Here is a 23,887-nt window from a genome sequence, read left to right on the forward strand (position 1 = left end):
GCGGCCGACGCGGTGGGGCGTGGCTGTGGGCGGTCCGACAGCTAGAGGGGAGGAAAAAGCCTTGTGATAAGCTGGTCGGCGCGCGCCAGGCGTGGTTCCCCCCCAAACCGGGGGCAAGATGGTCTGCTCCAGAGGTGTGGCCGCCCACACTGGAAGCGCCGAAGCAGGTCGCACCGCGACGCGGGGGTCGACGGGCGGAGTACCGCGCTGGAGGAGGCGGTGGCCGAGTAGGGCTGCGGGGCTGTGGTCGCTTCCCGAGGTCTCCCGGGGGGTATCCAGGACCCCTGCGGGCGCGGAAGGGCCGTTGCTCGCCTCAGCCGCGCAGCTCCTGCTTCTGCCCAGAGTGAGCCGAGCACCGGCACCATGTCGGCCTACCCCAAAAGTTACAACCCGTTCGACGATGACGCTGAGGATGAGGGCGCCCCGCCGACACCGTGGAAAGACTCCAACGACCTCTCCGTCGGGTCCGGAGCCCCTGCGGACAAGCAGCAGTATCTGCGGCAGGAGGTGATGCGCAGGGCCGAGGCCTCGGCCGCCAGCACCAGCAGGTGTCTGTCGGTCATGTATGAGTCCGAGAAGATCGGGGTCGCCACTTCCGAGGTGAGTCTGGAGCAAGGCTGGGCTGGACCGGCCAGTCTGCGTTGTCACAGGGATCAAGAAATGTTTCGTTCACGATGCTTGGGGAATTCTTGAATTGCCTACAATACGTCCTGGTATTTTAGTGACTTGATGATTTGTAATGTACAGAGATGTGCATCTTGAGTACTTGAAAGAGGCAGTTTGCCCTCGGGAATCTTCCTTAGCCATTAGGCTGCTTAGTTGATTCTATTTTTGTACTCCCAGTTCAAAGGTACACTCCGCACTGTGTTCCGTCCAGGTAAGTAAAAATTCTGAACAGCAGGGCCTGAGTTAGGGAAAAAGAGGGTTTGTTTCTTTTACATAATTTTCTGGTTAGAAGCCTGGCCCAAGGGCTTCAGATATTCCTCCCCCAGTGACCAGAATGAGCGAGAACAGTGTGCGTGCTGGTGCCCGAAGCAGAAGAGCAAATGGCCTTGACTTTTTTCCAGTGAGCACTTGACCTTACCAGTAGAGGCGTTGAGATCTTGTCTGCCCGGACACCTGTTGAGTAAGCCAGAGTGCGAGTTTGGTCGAGTCTAGGGCCTTATCTTCACTTCTGGAATCCGAACAAAGATCTAAACAGAGTGTGTGTGGTTGGGACAGTCCATTGCTCCAGCTCACCGCGGTCAGTGCATCCCACACATAGGAGGTTTCAGAGTAGGACCTTAAGTGAGGATTGTTCTTCCTTAGGCACCGCATTCTCTCCTCAGCCCACTAATGATTGGGTGTGGGCCTTTTTTTTTTTTTTGAGTTTTTAAAAAACCTAATAGCAGATTATTGGTGTGTCAGCCGAGAATAACTAATCTTAAGCATATGAAGCTTTGAAACGTAACGCATTGTCTTCCTCCGTGGGTCTCCTTATAATTCTTTTCCCTGGCAAAGTTTGTTCTGACCTGAGCACTTATGGTCTTGGGCAGTTTTGAGGTATGTTGATCAACTTTCTCAAATAGTCATCTCCATCATTTCCTTCCTGATCACCCCTTTCTTGGTTGATTTCCCTTCTCTGCTTCTCCCTGTTGTGGTACCTATCCCTCATTGGCCTACCTTCCTATCTTTAGCCTAGACGAGGAAGTGTAGCTTGTAGTTCTTAAATGTCGTATCTACTGGATTCCTATTTTTGAATCTAAATGGAAAGTGTTGACTTAGATTTGGGAGGATCGTGGAGGTCTTAGGGCCGTGGTAGAGGGGTCACTTGGACTGAGTGTCCCAGGCTCAAGGAAGCCAACTAAGAACTGCTTGAAGAGACACATTTGGAAACTCTTTGAAAACAAATGAAGTAGCAAATCAGAATGATACAAACTAGCCCGGCACCAGAGCTCCTGACCTCCTGGGCCCCTGGGCAGGGAAGTGAGGCATAGGATGAGGATGAGAGGTAAGAGCCTGGAGGAGGCAGCTTAGGAGCCTTTTGTGGACTGGAGGGAAGGTCTGTTCTCATAACTTAAGGGAGCCAAAAACACAGAAGATGTGAGTTGTTTATGAGAGTTGTGTTGACACACCCCATGCTGCTCCCAGAGGTTCTTCTCTCTGTGCAGGGGGCCTGTGAGGCGTAGCCCTGGCCAAGCTGCTGCTGCCCTCAGAGGTGCAGTATGATCCTGACTGAGCAGTGACTGGCTCTCTCATTACCTTGGTTCCGCGCTGAATTTTTCTAAGTTCTCAATTACTGGATGCGGGAGTGGCCCCGCCCCACTTCGTACTCTCCAAACTGTCTTTCAGTTACTCATCACTCTTCTATTCCCCTCAGGGTGGCAGTAGGAAGTGGCACAGGTGAGCCCTTCCTGCCCCTCAGTGCACAGGGTGGTTCCCAGCAGACCCAAGTCACCTGCTCACCTCCCAGCTTAGACGGGTGCCTGCCGGGTACCCAGCACTGGAAAACAAGCCAAAACTTGACAGATCTTTTTATAGAGGATGGAAGTCTGCAAATAACACTGGGTTGGGGAGGTCATAACTCAGTCCCAGCTTGGCCGAAGTAGGAAAATTAGTCTAGTCCCCTGTAGCGAAGGAGAGCTGCCCTCGTCCTGGGAAACTTGCGAGGTTTGTTTCTCACGAAGACCAGCATAGGTCTTGACTGCCAACAGGCAGAGGACAAGTAGACGGGGTAGAGCAGGTCGTGCTTGGCTGGCCTGGTAAGCACACTCCAGAACCAGAGAGAGGCAGCTCTTCTTCTGTTTCGCAAGTGTAATTCTTTTTTTCTTTTCCTAAGGTTTAAGTTTTGTGAAGCAATAATCTAGTCACCTGATTCAAAATTCAAAACATACAGAAAGCAATGAAGTTTCTTCCTAATCTTCTGCCCCCACAGCAGCCACTTACTGTTAGTTCTTCAGGTGTTTTATAGAGATATTCCGCATATAAAGGTATAGTTATAGACTCTTTTCCTTTTTTAAAAAATTTTAACTTAAGCGGAAGCATTCTATACATTTTACTCTGCTTAATAGGATCGGGGGTTATTCCGTAGGGATATATAACGTGCTGCTCTTTTTCTTTTTTTTTAGCCTGTGCCATATTCCATTGAATGATGGCTTCTGTTTGTGTAGCCAATGCCTTGATGATGGGCATTTGAGTTGTTGCACTTTTGGTGGACACTGTGTGTGTATACCCTTCCCCCATCCTGGCAGAAGAGCCTGCCCAGGGCTCTTCACATCCTTTCTGGCAGCGAGCTGAGGATGCTCCAGCGACATACTGTGGGGCCTGGGATCTCAGTGCAGGGGAGTCCAGCAACAAATGTTAGACCCAGCCCTAAACAGCTGGTGCAGTAACATCAGTGGAAAGAGAGTGGTTTTCAGCAGTTTGAACACGCTGCCCTCGGCACCCCCAGCCAGAATGTCTTCAACACTGCTTTGTGCAGGGTCCTCACTTGCCTTCTCGGTGCCTTTCCAGCACGCAGCAGTCACCAAAGCCACACTGAGCATTTAATTCAAAGAGCTGGGCAAGAGAAGAACACCCTCTTAGACCAGGAACTAAGACCATCACGGTCATCTTTCCAGGCTATCTCCATAACTTACCGCAGGACCCCCATTCTCTGGGAAACTAGCCTTGGAGCAGAACTTTGTCCTCTCCAAAAGGGGGGGCTGTACAGACCAGAGTCTCCCCTCCAAGGCAGCCTGTGGTGGTTCTGATGCGGCCATAGTTCTCAGCACAACCCTATGCTGGCACAAAGACTGACGAAGGGGAAGGCATCTGCTAGGTTCGGTAATTCTCCAGTAGATTTCTAAATGTTAGCTGTGGGGGAGGAACAATTGCTTGCTCCACCTCCTACTCCCACACTTTTCAGCGCAGTGTCCTTTATGTTATTAGGTACTCCCCAAATAGTTGCTAGGTAAATAAATGACCTGGGGAAGGGAAGGAAAAGGAAGGGGCTGGAGCAGAGGATTGGTTGGTAGTGGAAGAGAGATGGAGGTCGGAAGAATGAATTGATCTGTGTGACTAGATGAAATCTTCCTCCTGATGGCCAGAAAATGCCTTCTTGGGCATTTCGGACTTTCTGCCAGGTGTAAGGGACTCTGATAGAAATGCCATTGGACCTCATCTTCACCAGTAGGTCTGTTTTGGATTTATTTTTTTTACTAAATTTTTCGTAAACTGTCAATGATTGAATTTGACTGGAAAATTTTGGGATCCCAGGCAAACTTGCTGGCTCCTTAGCTGTAACAAGGCACCGTGTGAGGGTGAGTTGTTACCATTCTGTAAGGTCAGACATCCCATACCAGAGATGTGGCACCTGGCCATATCTGCTGCCCCTTCCTGAAATACCCACTCGTGGCTGCCGGGCTGTCCTGGGAGACCTTGCTCTGCTGACCAGATAATGTGCTGCGGGAAGCTGAGGGGCTCTGTGCTCTCAGCCGTCTGCCTCTGAGTTGGGGTTTCTGAGAGTGGGAGGTGCTGTTGGAGATGTCGTTAGAGGGACCCCAAACCATCCTCAGGTTCGATGATTCGTTAGGACTAACAGCAAAACTGTTATGTTTGTAGTTATGGTTTGTTACAGTAAAAGGATACTGATTAAATTCTCCAAGGAAAAAGGCTCATAGGGCAGAGTCCAGGAGAGACCAGATAAGAGCTTCTGGCTGTCCTCTCCCAGTGGAGTTGTGTAGGCAGCGCCTACTTCTCCCAGCAGTGCTGCCCAACAACACACACAGAGGATTGCCAAAGAAGCTCACCCAAACCTGGGGTCCAGAGATTTTATCGGGGGTTAGCCATGTCGGCTTGGATGCCTACTTGGCTGCCTGGCTGCCCACCTGGCTGACCTAAGTGTCCAGCACCTCCAGAAGTCAAGCAGGTTGGCCCAAGGCCCCCATCACAAATCACACTGTTCGAGCTTCGTGGCCTGGCCTAAGGGCTCAGGGAAACAAACACACTCTTCTCCGGGTAATTCAAGGGCAAGAAGGCAGACTAGGCCTTTCTTTGGAATGTGCAGGATGTGGACAATCCTGGCCTACTGAGTCAGTCCTTTACTTGGGCCCCTGGTCTGTGTGCACGTGTGCGGTGAGGGGCACGAGCATTACCGTCTGTGCCTTTGGTGGGTTTTTTGTGTAACCTAAGGTTCAGTTTGTGATTTTGCATCACTTTGTGCTGTCACTAGGAGACGTGCTGAGACTCACGTGCTACTACGCTGAGACAGAGCCCGGATTTGCGCATGCTTCGCACGCATGAGCATGCATCCCTGCCAGTGCTGTGCATATGTGTGCTCTTTGGAAGAGGGGCTGCATAACAAAGCTAAATTTCAAGTTTCTAGATTCAGCTTTTTGACTCCCCACTGATGTCTGCCTACTTACCATTTGATACCTGAGGTCAGTGACAAGCTCGACATGAGAAACTTAGCATTGACAACCTTTCTCTTGGGAACTCAGAGCATGACTCAGGCAGGGAAGATGCCAAGGTCCGTCTGACCCTAGGAGATGCCTTGGCTGTGGGGTTGGGGTCTCGTAGTCCCTGCTGTCCTCTGAAGGCCGCAGCTCTGCCCCCTCATTGATCCCTGCTGGGTCCTGCCCGGCATCCCCGCCTGTTCCCTGTCATGCTCACCGCTTACAGTTTCTCTTCCTCTCTCAGTTCCCCCAGCTGGTCCTGCAGCCCCAGGCCAGTGCACTGGCCACTCCCTCTGCCTAAATGCTCTTGCCCCACCCCAATCCTTAGACTCCCTAACTTCTGCGCTTTCAGTTTCTCACCCCATTGGGGAGCCTCCCTGCCCTCCCCCCTTAAACCAGGTGAGAAGTCCCTCTGCGGGGCGTACCCTTTCAGAGCCTCAATCATGTGTATGACTTTCTCCCCTGCAAGACTGTAAGCTCAGTGAAGCAAGGACCCAGCTGCCTTCCCTTTTGGCTTCTCAGCACTGCAATGTTGGTCAACAGTGAAAAATCAGATTTAACTTCCCCTCGTATTGTTCTCTGCTAAACTGTCAGCTCCATCAGGGCAGAGATGTGGGGTGTTCTCCCCTGAATTCCACGCACCTGGATCAGTACCAGGCAGAGAGGGAGAGGGTGCTTGACAGTAGGTGTTGGTGGGTATCTTGCAGCACTCTGTCGTTGTGTGTGTGTTTTCAAAGAGCACTCTGCCAGCCGTATTCCCTGATGTCTTCACATCCTCACATGGTGCTTGGACTTACTCCATCAGGCGGGTGTCACCTCGCGTCACGCAGCGTACACCCTCACAGTGTCTTCAGCTGTCTTTCTACTTTTCCTTGTTCTATCAGGAATCCCTGTGCTTGACAAAAAGCCACAAGCCAAAGAGGAATTGAGACACTTCCTCTCTCTGTGTTGTCCCTCAGCTTTGTACCTCCAGCCAACCAGATTTTTTCTCTATCGTCTTTTCCAGTTTAACTTTCGAAAACTCATTTGGGGCTCAAGGGAGAGGGGGGATCACCTGTAATGCTAACACCTGAGCTGAGAGCTTTGCATGTGTGCCCTTTACACGGAGGGCACTTTGCAGAGCTCACAGCCACCCTCATCTCTTAGGTGGCCTCCCATTCTCACAAGAACCAACGGAGGAGATGTGACGTAGCCCCCCTTCTGGAGGACAGGAGCGTTTGAGGCCTGCCTGGCCTATGCTTTCTGTCCTGGCGCTCATTCTTGGTGTTTGTTCTGCCAAACATTTCTTCCTCGTTGGTTAGAACTAGGTCACAGGTACATGGAGTCCGGTCCTTTCCTCTGCCTTGGAGGAAGATTTTAACAGAAGTTCCTCCTCTGCTGGCCTCCTGACCAGCAGATCACCTCCGGGTAAATACAAACTTCCAGCTCAGAAACTTTCAGAGACCAGAGCGGCACTCACTTCCTGGCCTTCCAGCCTCCACCACCACATATTTCTCTGTACTTCTATCACAATATCTAAATAATTTTTTCGGTTTCCTTACTGAGTACGCACAGTGACATAGACTCTGAGAGTTTGAAAGACTGTCACTTGTGAACAGAAAAAAATAAAATATCACTGTGAATTGAGAAAGATTTTGCCAGTCGCTTATTACTGCTGTGACTCTCCAATGTGAGTTACTGCTGTGACTCTCCAAGGTGGGAGGGAAAGTATTGGGTTGGCCAAAAGGTCCATTATGTTTTCCTGTAAAATAAAAGACACATTTTTCATTTTCACCAATAACTTTATTGATTTGGATATTTTAAGTACGTTGGCTATCTCTCGCTATTGGCTTCTAGTGGGTGGAAGCCAGGGGTGCTGCTAAACATCTTCTAGTGCGTGAGACAGCCCCACAGCAAAGAATTATTTGCCCAAAATGTCAATAGTCCCAGAAACTTTGCAAACCATGTTTGATGTGTTCGATCGATCACAGTACCTTCTCCACACACTGCATAAATCTTTTTTTGCATTTCAGTTACATATATACCTTTCTTGAAATAATGAAGCATAATTTACCGAAAATGTTGCATATTTTCTTCTATAGTAGAATAGGTGCACAAAAATTCACCAGTTTTGATAAGATTTCTTTAAAATGCATGCTGATATGACTGCTGTTATGATACAACCTAGCAAAATTGTTTCTAATGAAGTTAAAGACAACTAAGCACTACTAGAGCCGTCTTATGGAAAAAACCATAATGGACTTTTAACTTATTTGGCCAACCCAATAGTTCATGAGATGAGCGGAACTGGGATGGGAGAGCTCATTGTCAGGGAGGCCGAGGACCTGCCTCCTGGTGGGCAGCAAAGCCCTGGCCACCGCCCCCAGCACCGGCTGCTGTAGGTGCTTCTTCAGCTTCAGATTCTTCTCTTTGCTGCAGAGTGTAAAGTAAGCTGGGTGGGATGGGACTGTTAAAAATATATCAACTCAAAAAACACGTGAATGCTGGAGGAAATCATTTGAGTCCTAATTTATAGCTCTCCCTTGTTCCAGAAAAGACTTAGCTCTGAATGGACATGAAGATGGCTTGAGGTGTTGGAAGAACTAGAAACTCCAGATAAATTAACAGATTTTCGTTCCTCAAAATTAACCCTTGTCAGATTCGCTTGACATAATTTGAAGAACACAGTCCAGAAAACATTGTTTTTCTTTTTAATTGGAAAAGCCTGATGATTTCTCCAGACACATCTCAAGCTGGTGAAAACCATTTACATGTTCAAAGCTATACAGCTCCGCAGTTCAAAGTTTCTTTCCAACAAGAGTTAAGCAGAACTTAATAGTAATTTCAGCCAGTGTTTTAGCTTTTTGTCTAGGCATTATATTTTTTAATTTTATCCACTAAACATTCAGAACTCAAGTTATATGTTGGGCCCTAAATATCCTAAAAGCCTTTTTAAAACAATTTTCTGTTTATCTGAAATGGGCTCTCAAACCCATTGCCCAGCGTTTTATTCTTATCCTTCAGGTTTTTGGAGTATTTGTTTACATTTTTCATGACTTTGTTTTTAGGTATCAAGAGAGAACATCACGGATTATTTGCACAATTAATTTGTTGAGCCACAGGGAGATGCAAGGTTAGGAGACTGAGAGAGGAAGGCACCGGAGGGCAGGGGCTGCATCGTGAACTAAAAGAAGACAATCTTGAGATGCTTGGGAGGCTTCTGGCTGGAAAGGCAGATCACAGGGAGGGGACAAGGTTAGAATAGCCTGAAATAGGGGCTGAAACAAGTTTGGCACAAATAAAGGGGATGTTAGTGTTTCTTTAGTGGTGAGTTCACATCTGCAGCCAGAAGCTTCAGCTCTTGGGGAATAAGATCCAGACTGTCCTCGTGGCCACAGAGCATCATTCACGTGCCCATTCATCAGACTTTCAGTGAGCAAAGCAGGCCCCCCCTCACGGGGCCGGCACGCTGTAAAGAAAACTAAAGCAGGCTGTGAATGGAGTGTTGAGGGTGAAAGGGGGAGTTCTGCTTGGAGAAGGTGTTCAGGGAAGACTCTTCGAGGAAGCGGCTCTGTATGGGCACTCAAATTAAGTGAGGGATGAAGTCGTACAAGTACCTGGATGAGGAGCAGCAGGGAAAGTAGCCTGTGCAAAGGCCCTGTGACAGAGTCCCTCTCTTTGTACGTTTTAAAACTGACACTATAGGTGAGCTGGAATCAGACACTAACAGGGACCCAGGATTTAGTCCACAAAATTAAAGATGTGACCAAAGCCACGTGGCTCAATGGGAACTTCCATATCTGGAAAGAGAGAGTACAAAGTCATAGCCCACGGGGCAGTGCAGGTCAAAGCCTGTAAAGGTTACCAGGGCCAAGGGTGGGGCTAGAGAGGCTCTGCTGCCGGTGTAGGCCCTGTAGTCTGACCCCCACAAGCATCCCTCCTAACGTGGACTCGAGCAAATGAAAAAGCAAGCAAATAGAGGTAGAGCAGGGAGGGGAAGACAAAGGAATGTGTTGTCAGAAGGGATGACAGGCCCTTCCCATGTGACAGTTTCTGTCCCCATATGTGCTCACTGAGGGTTTATGAAGAGCCTGCTGTGTGTGGTCCCACATAGAGGAGGAATTAAACAAAAACATACAATGTCATCACCTCTGGTTTTCCCCAGGAGCTTGTGCGTCAGCGAGGAGTCCTAGAACGCACAGAGAAGATGGTGGACAAAATGGATCAAGATTTGAAGATCAGCCAGAAGCACATTAATAGCATTAAAAGTGTGTTTGGGGGGTTTGTCAATTACTTCAAATCTAAACCGGCAGAGACCCCACCTGAACAGAATGGCACCCTCTCCCCCCAGCCCAACAGCAGGTGAGTGGACCTTCAGCCGTTCTGATATGAAATAGAAGAAAGTGGGGTTTAGTGCAAATGGCCAAGACTCTTAGGCCACTTCTAGTGCCTTAGAGGGTTCCAAGAACCTTGGAAGTTTCTCATTGGGAAGGATTCCTCTTCAAACAGTTTGAAACAAGAAACATTTCCCCAGCACTCCTGATTCCCTTCATTTGATTGACATCCGGTCTACAAATTTGGCATCAGTTGGGTCTCCAATACTGGTGACCCCAGTAACTGGAAAGAGAGACTGTTCGCTTCAGAAAGCTTCATCAGTACAAATGTGACTCACTTCACCAAAATTTTGCTTGGAAAAGTCTTTAGAGTGAACTTTTCCATATTTAATCCAATTTGCTAATTGATTTTCATTTTAAAATTGGTGATTATTACCCTCAATCTTCTGTCTAGAGTATAAATGAAATCATACATGTGATTTTGTCAGACATTTAAATGTCACATGTTTAAAAGATAAAAGAGTTGGGGGGTAAAAGGGGGATAGATGGTAGTGAGAAAAATACAATAAAAATAAATAAAGATAAAAGAATTGAATTTCTGCTAAAATAGATTACTACTATTCATATCTCAGATCACTGTCTGTATTTTATTATAAAAATGATGCAGCCATATTACAGAAAATCTGCACCTTACCTACCATAACACTTAGAATTAACACTTACCTACCAAAAACTTAAAATTAAGTTTTCCTTCTTACTCAGTGATTTCACAGTTGTGTGGTATCAGAGTGTTCATTTGGTTTTGTAGCCTGCTCCCATTTAACCCAGGAAAGCGTTTGATACAATGTCATTACACAGGTTCCGTAGCCATCTCTCTCTCTCAGTGTGTGTCTCTCTTTTGCTTCTGCAGTACAGAGATATTTTTTAAGAAGTGGTTTTTTTTAATGCATAACTATCAAGTAGAGAGCCAGTGGCTATTTACCTGTGTATACACCTGTGTGGCCATCACCCAGATCGGGAAGTAGGGTGTGATGGGAAAGAAATTAGGAAACTGTTTCCAGCTCACAGTGGGTCTGGGGAGAAACAAGTGCAGGCAGAAGAGCCAGTGGTGGCAGCAGAAAGAGCAAGCAGGTGAAGTCGGTGGTGAGAGGTCCAGGGGCTGTTTTCTGTGGATATGCTAGCCAAGGTTATGGGAGGGGGTTGGCTCAGCCATAATGTCCATTCATCCCCAACTTTGCAACTTGACCCTAATTTCAAATACCTTGTCACTCTGCTCCCCCAACTGGAGTAGGTTTTTTTTTTCAACATGCAAATAAGAAAAATTATTTGTGTCTTCATTTTTGATTACCTGTAATTACCAGAGGAAGTGTGGATATCTGTTCACTTTGGATTGAGACATCCACCTTGCACGATCTCAGCAGAAGAGCAAACCCTTGGAGGAGGGGGAAGCTGGCGAGTTTGCAATCAGCGCTTCCCTGTGTCCTGCATACCTCCTCCCAAGGGCTTCTTCTTGGGGCTCATAGTATAAAAGCCTTTAAGGTTCTGGGGCTCCCAGGGTAACCTCCCTTTTTTGGGAGCATTTGAAAACTGGAGGCCTTCCCAACAAAGGTGTTCCAGTAGGGAGGCAACCAGCGTTATTTCAGAGAGGAGTGCTTCTCAGTTCCTGCACATCACGTACCCCATGTGATCTCTGCCCATAGGTCTGCCCCAGTCAACGGTAGAGTTCTCGCCATCACTTAGTAAATGCAGGAAAGCAAAACTTTTACATGAAGCAACTCGCTCTCCTTCAAGTGTTGTCCAAATGCGTGGAAGCAGGCCTGTGCAGCCTTGTAGAGAAGCTGCTCTGGTAGCATTGTGTGTGTTCCTTTTTTCATGGGTCCTGAGTGCCCGTACTTTGCAGGCTCATGCTTTTGGCTGGCAGACAAAGCTGTAGGAGCAAGGTCCGTCTTCTTTTGGAAGGTATGGGGAGGCAGACAGTAAACAGATGCAGTGGAGGCGCAGAGGAGGGGGAGTTCGCCCTGGGTACTGAGGAGCCAACCTTTTGCTTGGAGTCAGGGTTTTGTGGAAGTCTCCCCGTTGAAGGAGGGGGTTAAGGGACAGACCCATGGCAGTCAGGACACCAGAAAAGGCAGGGCAAGGGAGGATATGACTGTTTCTGGAACAGGAGCCCCCCAGGTTCTTAACTTTGAGGCATGGCCTATGAGCTCCTAATCCCTAAATTTGCAAAAATCACTATAATGTATTATATAATTGCTTCTACAAAATGCAGTAAAATTTTTGTGATCCTGTTAAAACCTTTAATCCATAAATACAGGGATAACTGTCATTTAAATTAAGTTTCTCCTAACCAAGTTTCTATTGAGCCATGTTTTTCCTGTGTACTCCCTTATCGCATAAATCCTTGGGCTTTCTCTGAAGTTTTGTCTCTCGGTAAGCCATTGTGCTTGGTGACAGAGCTTTGGAAGCTGCTTTTTCTTGTTCCATTTAAAGCTCATGGGGGATCCCTTCACATCACAGATTTCACCACCACTAAACCTAAAACTTTCTAACTTATTTAAGGCTTGGTTTCTGACCAAGAACCACTACTTTCTTAGACTCCTTCCCTTTCTTATCGCTTCTGTCACTATCCCTAGAATTGGCTTTCTTGGGGGAGCCCTTTTATAAGAGTGCACAGAAAAATAGTCAGCTCTGGGGTGTGCAGGCTGGGTGGTGGCAGGGTGGACTCTGAAGCCGAGCGTCTCCCACCTACACCCAGGCTGGCAGTGCGTGGGGCTCGCTGGCATACTCGGAGAAACCAGCTGTGTGTTCTAGACCTTAAGTCACTGCTGCTTGAATAATGAAAACCTCAGGTTTCAGAAGGTTCAGCTCTATTCTACATGTCAGGAGAGCACTGGGGGCCTGCAAAAACCATTAGCCTGACAAGAGTCCAGGCTTGCTCCTAATGGGTGGGGAGCCTCTAAAAAACTTTAGCTGGGGAAGTACATGTCAGGATTCTGTTAGAAAGATGCCTGGCATTTGGGGGTATAGATTGGAAAGACAGAGAACTAATCCCTAAGGGTAAAGAGAGGCAGAGCAGAAGGAGGGGCCAGGTTTCTGGGGTACATGGGAGATAAGAGGACTTTTATTTGTGTGGTCCATGGAGGAGGAGGGCCTTTTGGAGAATGACTGTGGATTCCAGCCTGGCCGATGAAGTGGCCAGGCTGCCGATCAGCAGAGATGGAGAAGCGCAGACTATGTAGGAGGCCCAGCTTCAGGGACACGTGCCATACCTCTGGGGGTTCAGTGGGCTGTCCGGTGCAGTGTGAGTATCACTGATTTGCCAGTAGTCTACAGCTGGAGCTGGCAAGCTAGGCTTCATGTGCCAGGAAGCAAAACCAAAGATATTTTGTAGGGACTTATATAATAGAAAAAAAATTTTTTTTTAGTGATAAAAGTCAAAATAATAATTGAGGAAAATAATAATTGAGTACAATTTTTTTTGTAATATGTCTACCAATGAGAAGACTGAAATTCTTAATTCAGGTTCAAAGTTAATGTTTCCTATCATTTCATTAAATGATTGCCAGTGGACATCTGTAAAGGCCATTCTCTGCTTGTGGCTGTATAAAAGCAGCTGGTGGGCTGGATATGGCCCGCAGGTCAAAAGTTTGCTGAGTCCCAGTTTCAAGTACCCAGTTGGTTGTTTCATATGCTTCTCCTCCACCTGGCGCTAGGGTCCTTATTTTCCAGAGGGAGGGCCACCTGACCAGATGCTTCACGTCTAAAGCAGGCATCCCAGAAGCTGGCTACGTGGGCAGAGGGGCTCCCAAGATGTGCTGATGGAATCTCTTCTTGGGTCAGGGAAGGTGTTTGATTTCCTCACACAGGGTTACTTGAAAAGACTGTACTGTCGTAAGTGTTTTTTCTTTGTAAAAGTTTCCCTTTTTTTTCTTAACTTTTATCAAAAGATTGAAAGACGCTATAAGTACGAGTAAAGAACAGGAGGCACAGTACCAGGCCAGCCACCCAAACCTCAGGAAGCTGAATGACTCAGGTTAGTGGGGACCTGCGCTCCCTCCTACATTTGGATTTTGTGGGGAGACCTCTGGATTTGGTGTTGACCCTGAGTGGATGGGGTGGGAGGTGGGCAGCCAGGACTTCAGCTGCCGTCATCCCGCATGCTGGGTGAAGGGTGTTAGGGACCCGGTGCCGCTCTCAGGGAGCTGGAGGTGTGCATTGCTTTGGAGGGTGAAATAACAAAGTGGGAACCTGCTTCCCATGGGCCTGAGTTGTAGCACTGGAAAACCAGCTGGAGGAAAACCCCTGGGTAAGTAGAATAATGGCCCTCCAAAGATGTCCCCACACCCTCTGTAAATAGGTTGTATGGCAAAAGGGGAAATAAGATTGCAGAAGGAATTATAATTGCTAATCAGCCGACCTTGAGGTGGGGAGATTATCCTGGGTTATCCAGTTGGACCCAATATAATCACAAAGGTCCTTTCTAAGTGGAAAGGGCAGCAGAAGAAGGAGTGTCACAATGTGAGACTGAAAATGCTATGCTGCTGGCTTTGAAGATGGAGGAAGGGGTCATTACTAAGGAATGCAGGTGACCTCCAGAAGCCAGAAAAGCCAGGAATTGGATTCTCCCCTAAAGCCTCCAGATGGAACACAGCCCTGTCGACACCTTGATGTTAGCCCAGTGAGACCCATGTTGGACTTCCGACCTCCAGAACTTAAGGATAAGTTGGTTATAGCGGCAGTAGGAGACTAATACAGCCCCGAAGTCTGAGTGGGGGGAGAAGCAGCAGCATGGAAAAGGTGTGCAAGATAGAATGCTGCGTGTGAAATCATCCCATTAATATCACATGACAGGCCCAGAAATATCCCTTACCTGAAAAGGGATTTAGGTCTTCTGGGGGCTTCTGTAGACCCCTAGAAAGCCAGGCACATTGGAGGGACTCCAGAAACCAAATGCTTTCTGTGCTGCCTTCAAGGAAAGCAGGACACACCCTGGAAGCCCCAGAATCCACCACTGACTGTCATGGTTGACACAACTAAGGAGAGGCCTGATGGAGGAAGAGCTGGGGGTCAGGAAAGACTGAGATCAACACAGCTCAGTCTGGAGAGGCAAGAAACCACAGGAGGAAATGAAGGAAAACTAAGATGAGCCCAGGAAAAACTCGAGCTCTTTATACCCTGAAGTGGAGCAGGAGCCCTACACGCAAACGACATGATTTCAAGGAATTAAAGGGAGTTTTTATTTGTGTGGTGTGTATTAAGAGACTTAAAAAACATGACACTGTATTTGTAGAATGGCTTCGGTGGGTTCTGCTACAGGGAGTACGCTAAGTGAGAAGGGGATATTTCCCCCCAAGATGTAAACTGGTTGACAGACAGGCTTTTCTGTACATTGAGAAACTGAAGTTCAAGGCACATTTATTTCTAGGGATGAATGCTCATTATTTAACATTTCTTTTTTTCCTTATTTGTCTTGTTTCAGGTGAAAAGACAATATAGAAATATATTTCAAAAGGAAAAAAATTACGCATCATCCAATTTCTGTAACAGTAACAGTTCATTTTTAAACCTTGTCTTTTAGACCTTGCCTGTGAGCCCGTGTGGTTGTGCATTGTTGCATTTCCACTGTCGTGTTATTACTTTTATGAATCGGTGTCTCCTGAGCTTGTATGCCAGTATCTGACCAGGTCAGCTGTAGGTTGAGGGTCTCTGATCTCCAAAGGGCTGCGCTGAGGAAGCATCTCTCCCTCCCCCACAAGCCTGCGCATTACTCTTGCTCCTGCATGTTATCCATTGGCACACTGATGTCTTCACATGGCCTCTGAACCAACCGCTTTATTTCTCCCACCTGTTTTCCAGATTGAGATTAATTTGATGAAGCAACCTTTCTAGGAATATCAGTCAATGGTTCTCCTCATGTTTCTTTCTAAACTCAGACTCCATCCCTGGAGGGGCCGTGCCTGCTGTGAGTACTGAGGCTTACCCAAAGAACCCACACCTGCGCGCCTATCACCAGAAGATCGACAGTAATCTAGGTAAGGTCGGAGGCTGCACCAGCCTTCTCAGGTCCCTTATTTGAGATGCTTGTCTTCCAGGTAGCTCATGTCAAGCCAGCCACTGCACTAGTAGGCACCCAGGTTCTCCGCACTAAAACCTGGCGTCTGTCTCTCCCTGGTCACATGTCAGATCCAACACAAGTTGTGTCCGTCTCAGCCCTCACTCTCTGGAATCTGTTCATGTCATTTCATTTTCATCTCTTGTCTGAATCGTGACATCAGCAGGGGCCAGGTGTCCCTGAGGGGCCACACAATGCAGCCTGGACACTGCTCACTTCATTCTTACCATTTGGCATACAGAGCCCCGTTTCTTCCTCTGTCCCCACTAGTTTTTGCAGTCAGAAGTTATGAGGACTTACTTTCCTGGCACTGGAACCTTGGGCTGGGGGCCTAGTATGGGACTCCTCACTCCCAAGATATCCTTCCCGAATTTTTATCCACCACATGCAGATGTGGGACCAGCCCATTCTGTATCTCTGACCCTCCTACTAGAGTAGATAGATGGGGTTTCTTTAATTCCATAGTTGTCAGACTTCTATTCAACTAGATTTCTGACGGTTGTATGTGATGGTTGTTCTATAATTTAGCTGTAATTTTGATGCGTTTATGCGAGGAGGTGAGCTGTGTTTACCTATGCCACCATCTCGAGTGTAAGTCTAGAGTCTTCCTTTTAAGCATTTAAAGAAACCTTGACAGAAATAAGACATTTATTTTAGAGAACAGACATCAGCAAGAACAAATAAAAGAACTGTGATTCCACCACCCACGAATCACCACTGCTTCTCTCAGAGTAAACGTCTTCACTCCACCTGCTTGGCCGCAGGGGAGAGGGCCCGTGTCAACATCTCCATGCCTTGGCAGGTTCCGCACCAAACTTCATCTGCCCTTTGCCCTGAAAGCCCAGACAGCCACCCGTTACTTCTGTCCTCTGGACTCTGCCCTGGAGCCAAAGGCCTCAGAAGGTGCATCTGCGGGATCTGACTTATTTCAGAGAAACAAAAGGGCTTGAACGCCATCAGTCCTCCCCACCAAAGGTTTTCTTGGAGAGAGGCCTAGGGAAGGTACAGAATTCAGTATGTCCAACTCACCTTTATAGGTCACGGATATAGGGTTGTCATGAGGACTTGCAGCCTGGTGTGGAGGAGGGCCGGGGTGGAACAGGGAGACTTCAGAGCTCGGCCACCAGGCCCTGCTGATACTAGCCATGCACGGCTGCCCTGGCAGGCTAGCTCTTCCCTTCATATCACACCCTCCCTCTGTCTCAGGGACTCCCTTGCCTGGTGGCTTTACTTTATCACACTTTTTATCTCAGTGTAGCTATCTGCCTGTTCTTTGCTGTTCCAACTGCCGACAACCAGTGACCTCACAGGTTTTACTTTCCCTGATCATGGGTTCCAAGAAACTCAAGAAGCACACGACTGAAGACTTTTTTTAAAAATCGTTCCAGCTTAGATTTGTGGTGTCCGTGCCAGTATTTATGGATTCTGGCCTTTTTTCACTTAGTGTTTAATCTATAATTTAGCAGTTAGAAGGTTTACGAAGTACCCCCTCTTCTGTCCTCTCTGGCTCTTTCCTGCCCTGCTGTTCTCAGTGAAAGGGTAGAATGCAGCTCTGGGCATGCACTCCCCGTGTGCAGGCGTGTATCTGCATACACACACACAGTCACGAAACATGGGAAGAAGGTTTTATCACTCGTCCAGACAAAATCGAGTCAAGACTCATTTCTGAAGGTAGTACAGCCCCATCAGGGGACTCCTCATGCCTCTTTATGTCATCTGTGCCACGCAAGCCCTTCACGTACTCCAAAGGCTGGCTATGACCTTACAGACATTATCCCTCTTCAAAACAAATGTGAGATTGACTTTTACAACTTTTTGAAACAGAAGGAAAATATTTGTTACCAATAGTGGAACAACGTAATGAGATAAACTGAATGGACTCACAAGGGGAGCTCATTGTCCCAGGCGCTCCTGGGGCCTTTCTCTCAGGGTGGGCTCACCTCAGCTGTACTCACAGTCCTAGGCAAGGCCAGCATTTATACTCAGGCCCAGTGGAATTAGCCTGGATTTCCCCCATACTACATTTCCCCTGGGTGGAAGTGGGGCTCTTGTGTTTGAACTTGAATTTCAGTAATAATGATGTAACGACCTAGCACAAAAGCTGAATCTTTGCCAAAAGCAATGTACTCCACAGTTACCTGGGGCTTAGCCATCTGGCATCTCTGAAGGGACTCAGCACCTTCAGCACTTTTGACATGGGGACACTGGGCTGCAGGAATCTGTGCACCCAGCTTGTTCAGAGGCCACTGCCTTCTTTCTGACCACAAAGCAAGTGAAGGAAATGGTGCCAGGCCAGTTCTGGGAAACGCAAGCTAACTGTTGTACCCTGGAACATTGGCAGCATCAATGTGTTCGTGGATCCGGGAAAGGTAGCAGTGAGTAAGTGAATGTGGGAAAGTATGAATTTTCATAGCATAAGTAAAGGGACCTCACAGCATCCAGGTCCAGTGGGAACATCTGTAGTTTGTGTGTTTTCTGGTAGAGCATACCTGGTGGCGACAGACCCCTATTCCCCCTTGTCCTGCCACTCGCTGAGTGGACCAGCAGGGAACAGCCTTCTATAAGGGACCGGGCTTCCTGGGTCAGTCTCTCAGATGTATTTCCAAACAGAGATCTTCGTGTTTTTAAGTCTGGATCTGAGCTTGATCTAGCTTTAGGGAGCCAGAGATGGGAGGAAGGAAAGCAGGCACTACCCACTGACAGGAGGTTTTTGCTGAAGAGCAAGCCAGCAAGTCTGGCTGTTAACAACCAGTTAACAGAGTATCTCTCCCAGGTACTCATCATGGGGTCTAGGAAGGAAACTTGTTTCCAGGCCCCTCTGTGCTCTTTTCCATGGGTACTGATCTTTCAGTTTGCAGCAACCTACGAAAAGGTTCAAAGGCCACTGAAAAATTATGTAGATCTAGATGCACTTTATAAAACACTGGAAGGACAAAACACCATTGTATTAACAGTGTTTATCTTGCATGGTTGGTCTCAGGAGAAGTGGCTTTTACATTAAGAACATACTACTTTTGCCCTGGCCATTGTGGTTCCGTTGGTTGGAGTGTCATCCGGTAACCAAAAGGTTGTGGGTTCAGTTCCTGGTTGGGGCACATAACTAGGTTGCAGGTTCAATCTCCAGTCTGGTCGTGTAATTCTCTCTCGAATTAATGTTTCTCTCTCCCTCTCTGTCTAAAAACAATAAAAAAAATGTCCTCGGGTGAGGATAAAAAAAAGAACATTACTTTTTATTTAGTAAGCAGATTTTCTTTTCACTTGCACATATTTTGGAAAATGTAACCCAAGCCCTGGAGATTAGCCTGTTATGTGAGGAAGAGGACTTCATAATCTAAATGTCACTGAACACCTGGGAGGGAACAAGAAGCAGTTCCCAATGCTGTCACTGTTTGCTTAGGCCTGTATGTCCTTTCCGTCTCCCACAGATGAGCTGTCCATGGGACTGGGCCGGCTGAAGAACATAGCCCTGGGGATGCAGACGGAAATTGAGGAGCAAGATGACATTATTGACCGCCTCACAACCAAAGTGGACAAGTTAGATGTCAATATAAAAAGCACAGAAAGAAAAGTTCGACAACTTTAAAGACAGTGAAGGATTTCCACTCCATTAGGATGAAAAGATTTGAAAGATCTTTTAAACTCCCAAGAAATGTCATTTATTATTTTAGTATGTAATTTAACATGTGTTTGCAAATGTTATAATAGAGTTGGTCTTAAGAGATTTTGTTATAGGAAGTGTGTGTCCCACTTTTAACGAGAGCCAACACCTTGCTCCTTTCTTTGAATGCTTAAGAGTTTTAGCCTGAGCACAGTCTCCTTGCCTCAGATATCTTGCGCCTTTGATTATGACCATGCTGGAATGAGAAGAAAAAGTTGCAGTTCTTCCTTTAACGAGCATATGGAAAGATGTGGGTGGAATTTCAGTCTGTCGTGTATCTCATTCCTAGGCCTTACCTTCATCAGAGTGCTAAAGCACCCTCTGAGCCTATTGGTGCAGAAGGGTCCTTCTTCTCCACACCTTTATTTAGCAGTCATCATCCCTACCCCTGCACCCCACACACGCATGCACACTTTGAGCACATAATTTTCCTAACCTTCTGGAAAAGGATCAGTTTGAAGTTCATTAATGGAATGCATGAGCATTCTTTGCTGTTGTTGACAGATGTCACCTTTTCCCCTGCTGGCCTCTATCCTTGGCGTACAATTTAGTGGAAGGTGTTTAGACCAGCCCTGCCAGCTGTGACACCTGGAAATATGTAGGGAATTGGGTAAGCCCTTCTTCCGTGTGTGCCCTCATTCCTGACTCTCCGTTCATGATTAGGAGCAGATTCTCTACTGGCTCAATGCTGTGCCTGACTGACCAACTGGGGGCCCTATGGAGTTGGTGGGAATGAAGCATCACACACACACATGGCCAAGCAGTGGTCTTCCTACACTGAGCCCTCCATTCCTCTGAGACTCTTCCTGACCAGGCCTTGGGTATCGGGTATGACAGTGTTCATACAGGGTCTAGGTCTCCTGACCAATCCAGGGTTCCCAGTCACTCTCTTTGTACATCTTACAAGATGACTTGATTCAGCGCTTGGTTCTCTGCCACCCAGTTTTGGGACCCGAACTCCACAAATGATGCTTTGTATAGAAGGATTTGGCTATGAGAGAAAGACCAGACATCATTTTAACTGGCCCAACTTGTTCTTTCACTTTACAAAAAGAATCACTTAAAAGCATTCATTACAATTGATTTCTGTAATTAAATGGATTTCTTTGTGTTGGTACTGCCAACAAAATAATTGAAGCAACAAGGCTCTTGTCTTTTTAAAAAGCAAATTAAAATATTTTGAAAATGGTGAAAGTGAGCAAAGGGACTGATTTTTTTTTTTTTTTAAGGGACTGGTTTTAATGAGACGGTTTAGGTCAGAAACTTTACAATAATAGTGCCTTTCACCTTGAAGCATGGCACTGGCTAGATTTTAAACATATACCCAGCCCAAACCAAAGTTCTAGGGCTTTCAGCAAAAAGGCTGCTCAAAAAGCATAAAGCCACAGTACAGAGCAGCCAGAATGTACATTTCCACTTGTTCTAATAGTTTGTTTTTTCCTTAACATCTTCCAGGTAATAACTGTTTCTGCTCGTTATCATCAGGCATACACTGTGGAGATCAGTCATTATACCTCAGTGGACTTTTTTTCCCCCAAATAAAGGCCACCCACTGCCAAACATTCTCTTCTACAATCTTCCATTTGCCTAATGGGATTAGTGATTCAACTGACTTGAAGGAAGTAGCACCTTATTTTAAATACCTTCCCTCTCTTTCTTGGGTTGATGAAGCCAATCACCTCACCTCATTTTTTTAACCCATGCATACGGAAGGAAAGTTGTCCTCACTTTTATAGAAGTTTGTCTTCCTCTGGCATATTAGCCTCATATCTTATTTTGTTCTTCAGACCCCCTAATTCTAAGGCCTCTGCCAAGGGACTGTCTCTGAGCCATATACTGGCCGGCAGCTTCTTTCTGCTGAGTCTTCACCCCTGCTCCCATGCTCACAAAAGACCTGTTGCTGATTCTGCTTTATAAAGCAAAGTTGTTTGCATTTTCAGAGAATGAAGGAATACCTAAGGAGCCTCTAGAATCTTTGCACGTGATGGTGATGATCAGAAAGAACAATCTTTTCTCCAGAGACACTCAGAAGTGCCCAGGTTGGGGTTGGGTGTGGGATGGGCTTTGGTATGACAGACAAGACCAGTGAACTTACCTTTCTTGCCAGATGGGGCCCATAAGACAGATTTTTATTTCCACCTTTGAGCTGGAAACAAACTGTGCCTTCAAAAAAGTGGTTTTTCTAACTTTAGGTTGGTTATATGTTAAATGTGCTACTAACTTAAAAATAAGTGCATTCTCCTCCAGAGGAAACTATTTCTAACGTCTAGTGATTTGTAACTTAGCAGTGGGGTTGTCTTTTTAGTGTTCTGTAGGAAAAGAGGCCTGAATTTAACTCAGGTGGCAAGGAGAGGAATACAGAAGTGTATTTTAATTTCTCTAACTTCTTTCTATGAATATGTAATTTTAAGTGTACACTACACCAATTTAGTAAAATCTTATACTTTGCCTCTATAGGCTTTTCCTGAAGAATTTTTAAAGTTAGTAATTGTTGAGCATCTTCAGCTCTGATGGATGAAATGTCTTATATACAGAATCATGATCTAGTCATTTAAAGTGCTCATGGGAAGGTGGGCTTTTTGTTCAGTCTGTTTCAAAACAGCTCTTATGTTCCATGCCTTCAACTTAATGACGACCATATTCCATGAAATAAAATGTGAAGTTTTTAAATCAGCTTCTGTCTTCTACGTAGTTATTTTCAAAGAGTTGGTGGAGGGGAATCCTCTTTGTTGAGTCATCCTGTGTATGGCCTTCCCTGCCGCATGTAGCTCAGGTACAAACTTCCTTCTTGAAATCCTCATCTCATCCGTCACAGTGCTTTTCGGTGCTTTTTGGTTCTGTCTCCTACCTCAATGCCCCCTATGCAGAACGGGCCAGAGTGTAAATGTTTAGGCTCACAGGCCAAACCGTCTGTCACAACTACTCCACAATTGTAGCACAAAAGCAGCCAAAGATAATATAATTGGCCGGGTGCCAATGAAACATGGATACTGAACTTTTAACCTGATACAATTTTTACATGTCACAAAATACTTTTTTTTTTGATATTTTTTAATCCACAACCAAGGATATGCTCGTTGATTTTAGAGAGGATAGAAGGGAGGGAAACATGATCGGTTGCATCTGGTGTACATCCCCATAGGGATCAAACCAAAACTTAGGTATTTGCCTTGACCAGTGATCAAACCTGCAACATTTTGATGTATGGGATGATGCACCAACCAACCAACTGAGCTACCCAGCCGGGGCAGGTCTGTGAATTTTTGTTGGAATTAGAAGCTGAATGTTACTGAATACTTAATGACCTTGGAAATTAACTTTTGCAATATAATTGATTGATAGGGTTTTTTTTAAAGTTTTATTTATTTATTTTTAGACAGAAGGGAAGGGAGATAGGGAGAGAAATATCAATGTGTGGTTGCCTCTCATGTGGCCCCCACTGGGGACCTGGCCCGCAACCCAGGCCTGTGCCCTGACTGGGAATCGAACCCATGACTCTTTGGTTCGCAGTCGTCCTCAGTCCACTGAGCTACACCAGCCAGGGCTAATTGATAATGTTTCTTAATTAAACCTAAAATTTGGGGGCAAAACAGTGCTTATATGTGAAATGTATACTGCAGAAAAGTCATTTTGACAAAAACGAATGTTTTGAAGTACAAGTAAGGTTATGCTGCTTTATACACTTCCCATGCTGTCAGAAGTTTAAACAAAAGCAAGATCTCCATCCCCACACAAATATACAGCACATATATTTTCTGAGCTCAAACTACAGTTCCAGCAGCATTCTCAGATCTTGATGTCAAGTGCAATGGAAATTTTCATATTTCAAAATCCATTTAATTGTGCAATTGAGGAACTTCCATCTAACCTTCAGTTGAAGATAGTTAATTTACAATGTAACAAATTAAAAGGCTTTTTCCAGACTTACGTACCTGTGTCCAGATCAATAAAGCAGAAATAGAGATGCTTGAGTGGAATTTCCCAGATTGTTAGGTCCTTTGCTATAATTTTTTAAATTTTTGATTTATTTTAGAGAGAAAGAAACTGATTTGTTTCTCGCATGTGCCAACTAGGGCTAGAACCAGCAACCTTGGTGTATCAGACGAGGCTTCCACCCACTGCGCCAACCGTCCAGGGCCTGGACGGTCTTGTCTGTCCAGTTCCTGGGGTGGTGCTACCAATAATCTGGCACCAGTAGCCGGGAGGTTTTTCTGGTCAGTCATTTGTTCAACAGATATTTGAGCATCAACTCAGGGTCACGCATTGTGTTTGGCCCAGAGGTGAACGAGACAGACAAGGTCCGCACTTCCTTAAAATGTACATTCTAGTTGAGGGTTAGGGAACAGAAAGGCTAGGAGGGCACGGCGGGAGCCGGGTAAACAAGGGGGGG

At 46.4% G+C, this 23,887-nt stretch overlaps 1 protein-coding gene across 1 annotated transcript; it reads left to right on the top strand.

Moving 5' to 3' along the window:
• The first annotated feature begins 136 nt into the window (after positions 1–136).
• Positions 137–22,170, top strand: SNAP29 (synaptosome associated protein 29). The gene is made up of 5 exons (XM_024557320.3): positions 137–600; positions 9,559–9,755; positions 13,675–13,760; positions 15,661–15,759; positions 19,265–22,170. The coding sequence occupies exons 1-5, from the start codon at positions 364–366 to the stop codon at positions 19,420–19,422; spliced, it is 777 nt and encodes a 258-aa protein (XP_024413088.1). The 5' UTR covers positions 137–363; the 3' UTR covers positions 19,423–22,170.
• The last annotated feature ends 1,717 nt before the right edge of the window (positions 22,171–23,887 follow it).

Source organism: Desmodus rotundus, chromosome 7 (genome assembly GCF_022682495.2).
Source record: "Desmodus rotundus isolate HL8 chromosome 7, HLdesRot8A.1, whole genome shotgun sequence".
Lineage (NCBI taxonomy): Eukaryota > Metazoa > Chordata > Mammalia > Chiroptera > Phyllostomidae > Desmodus > Desmodus rotundus.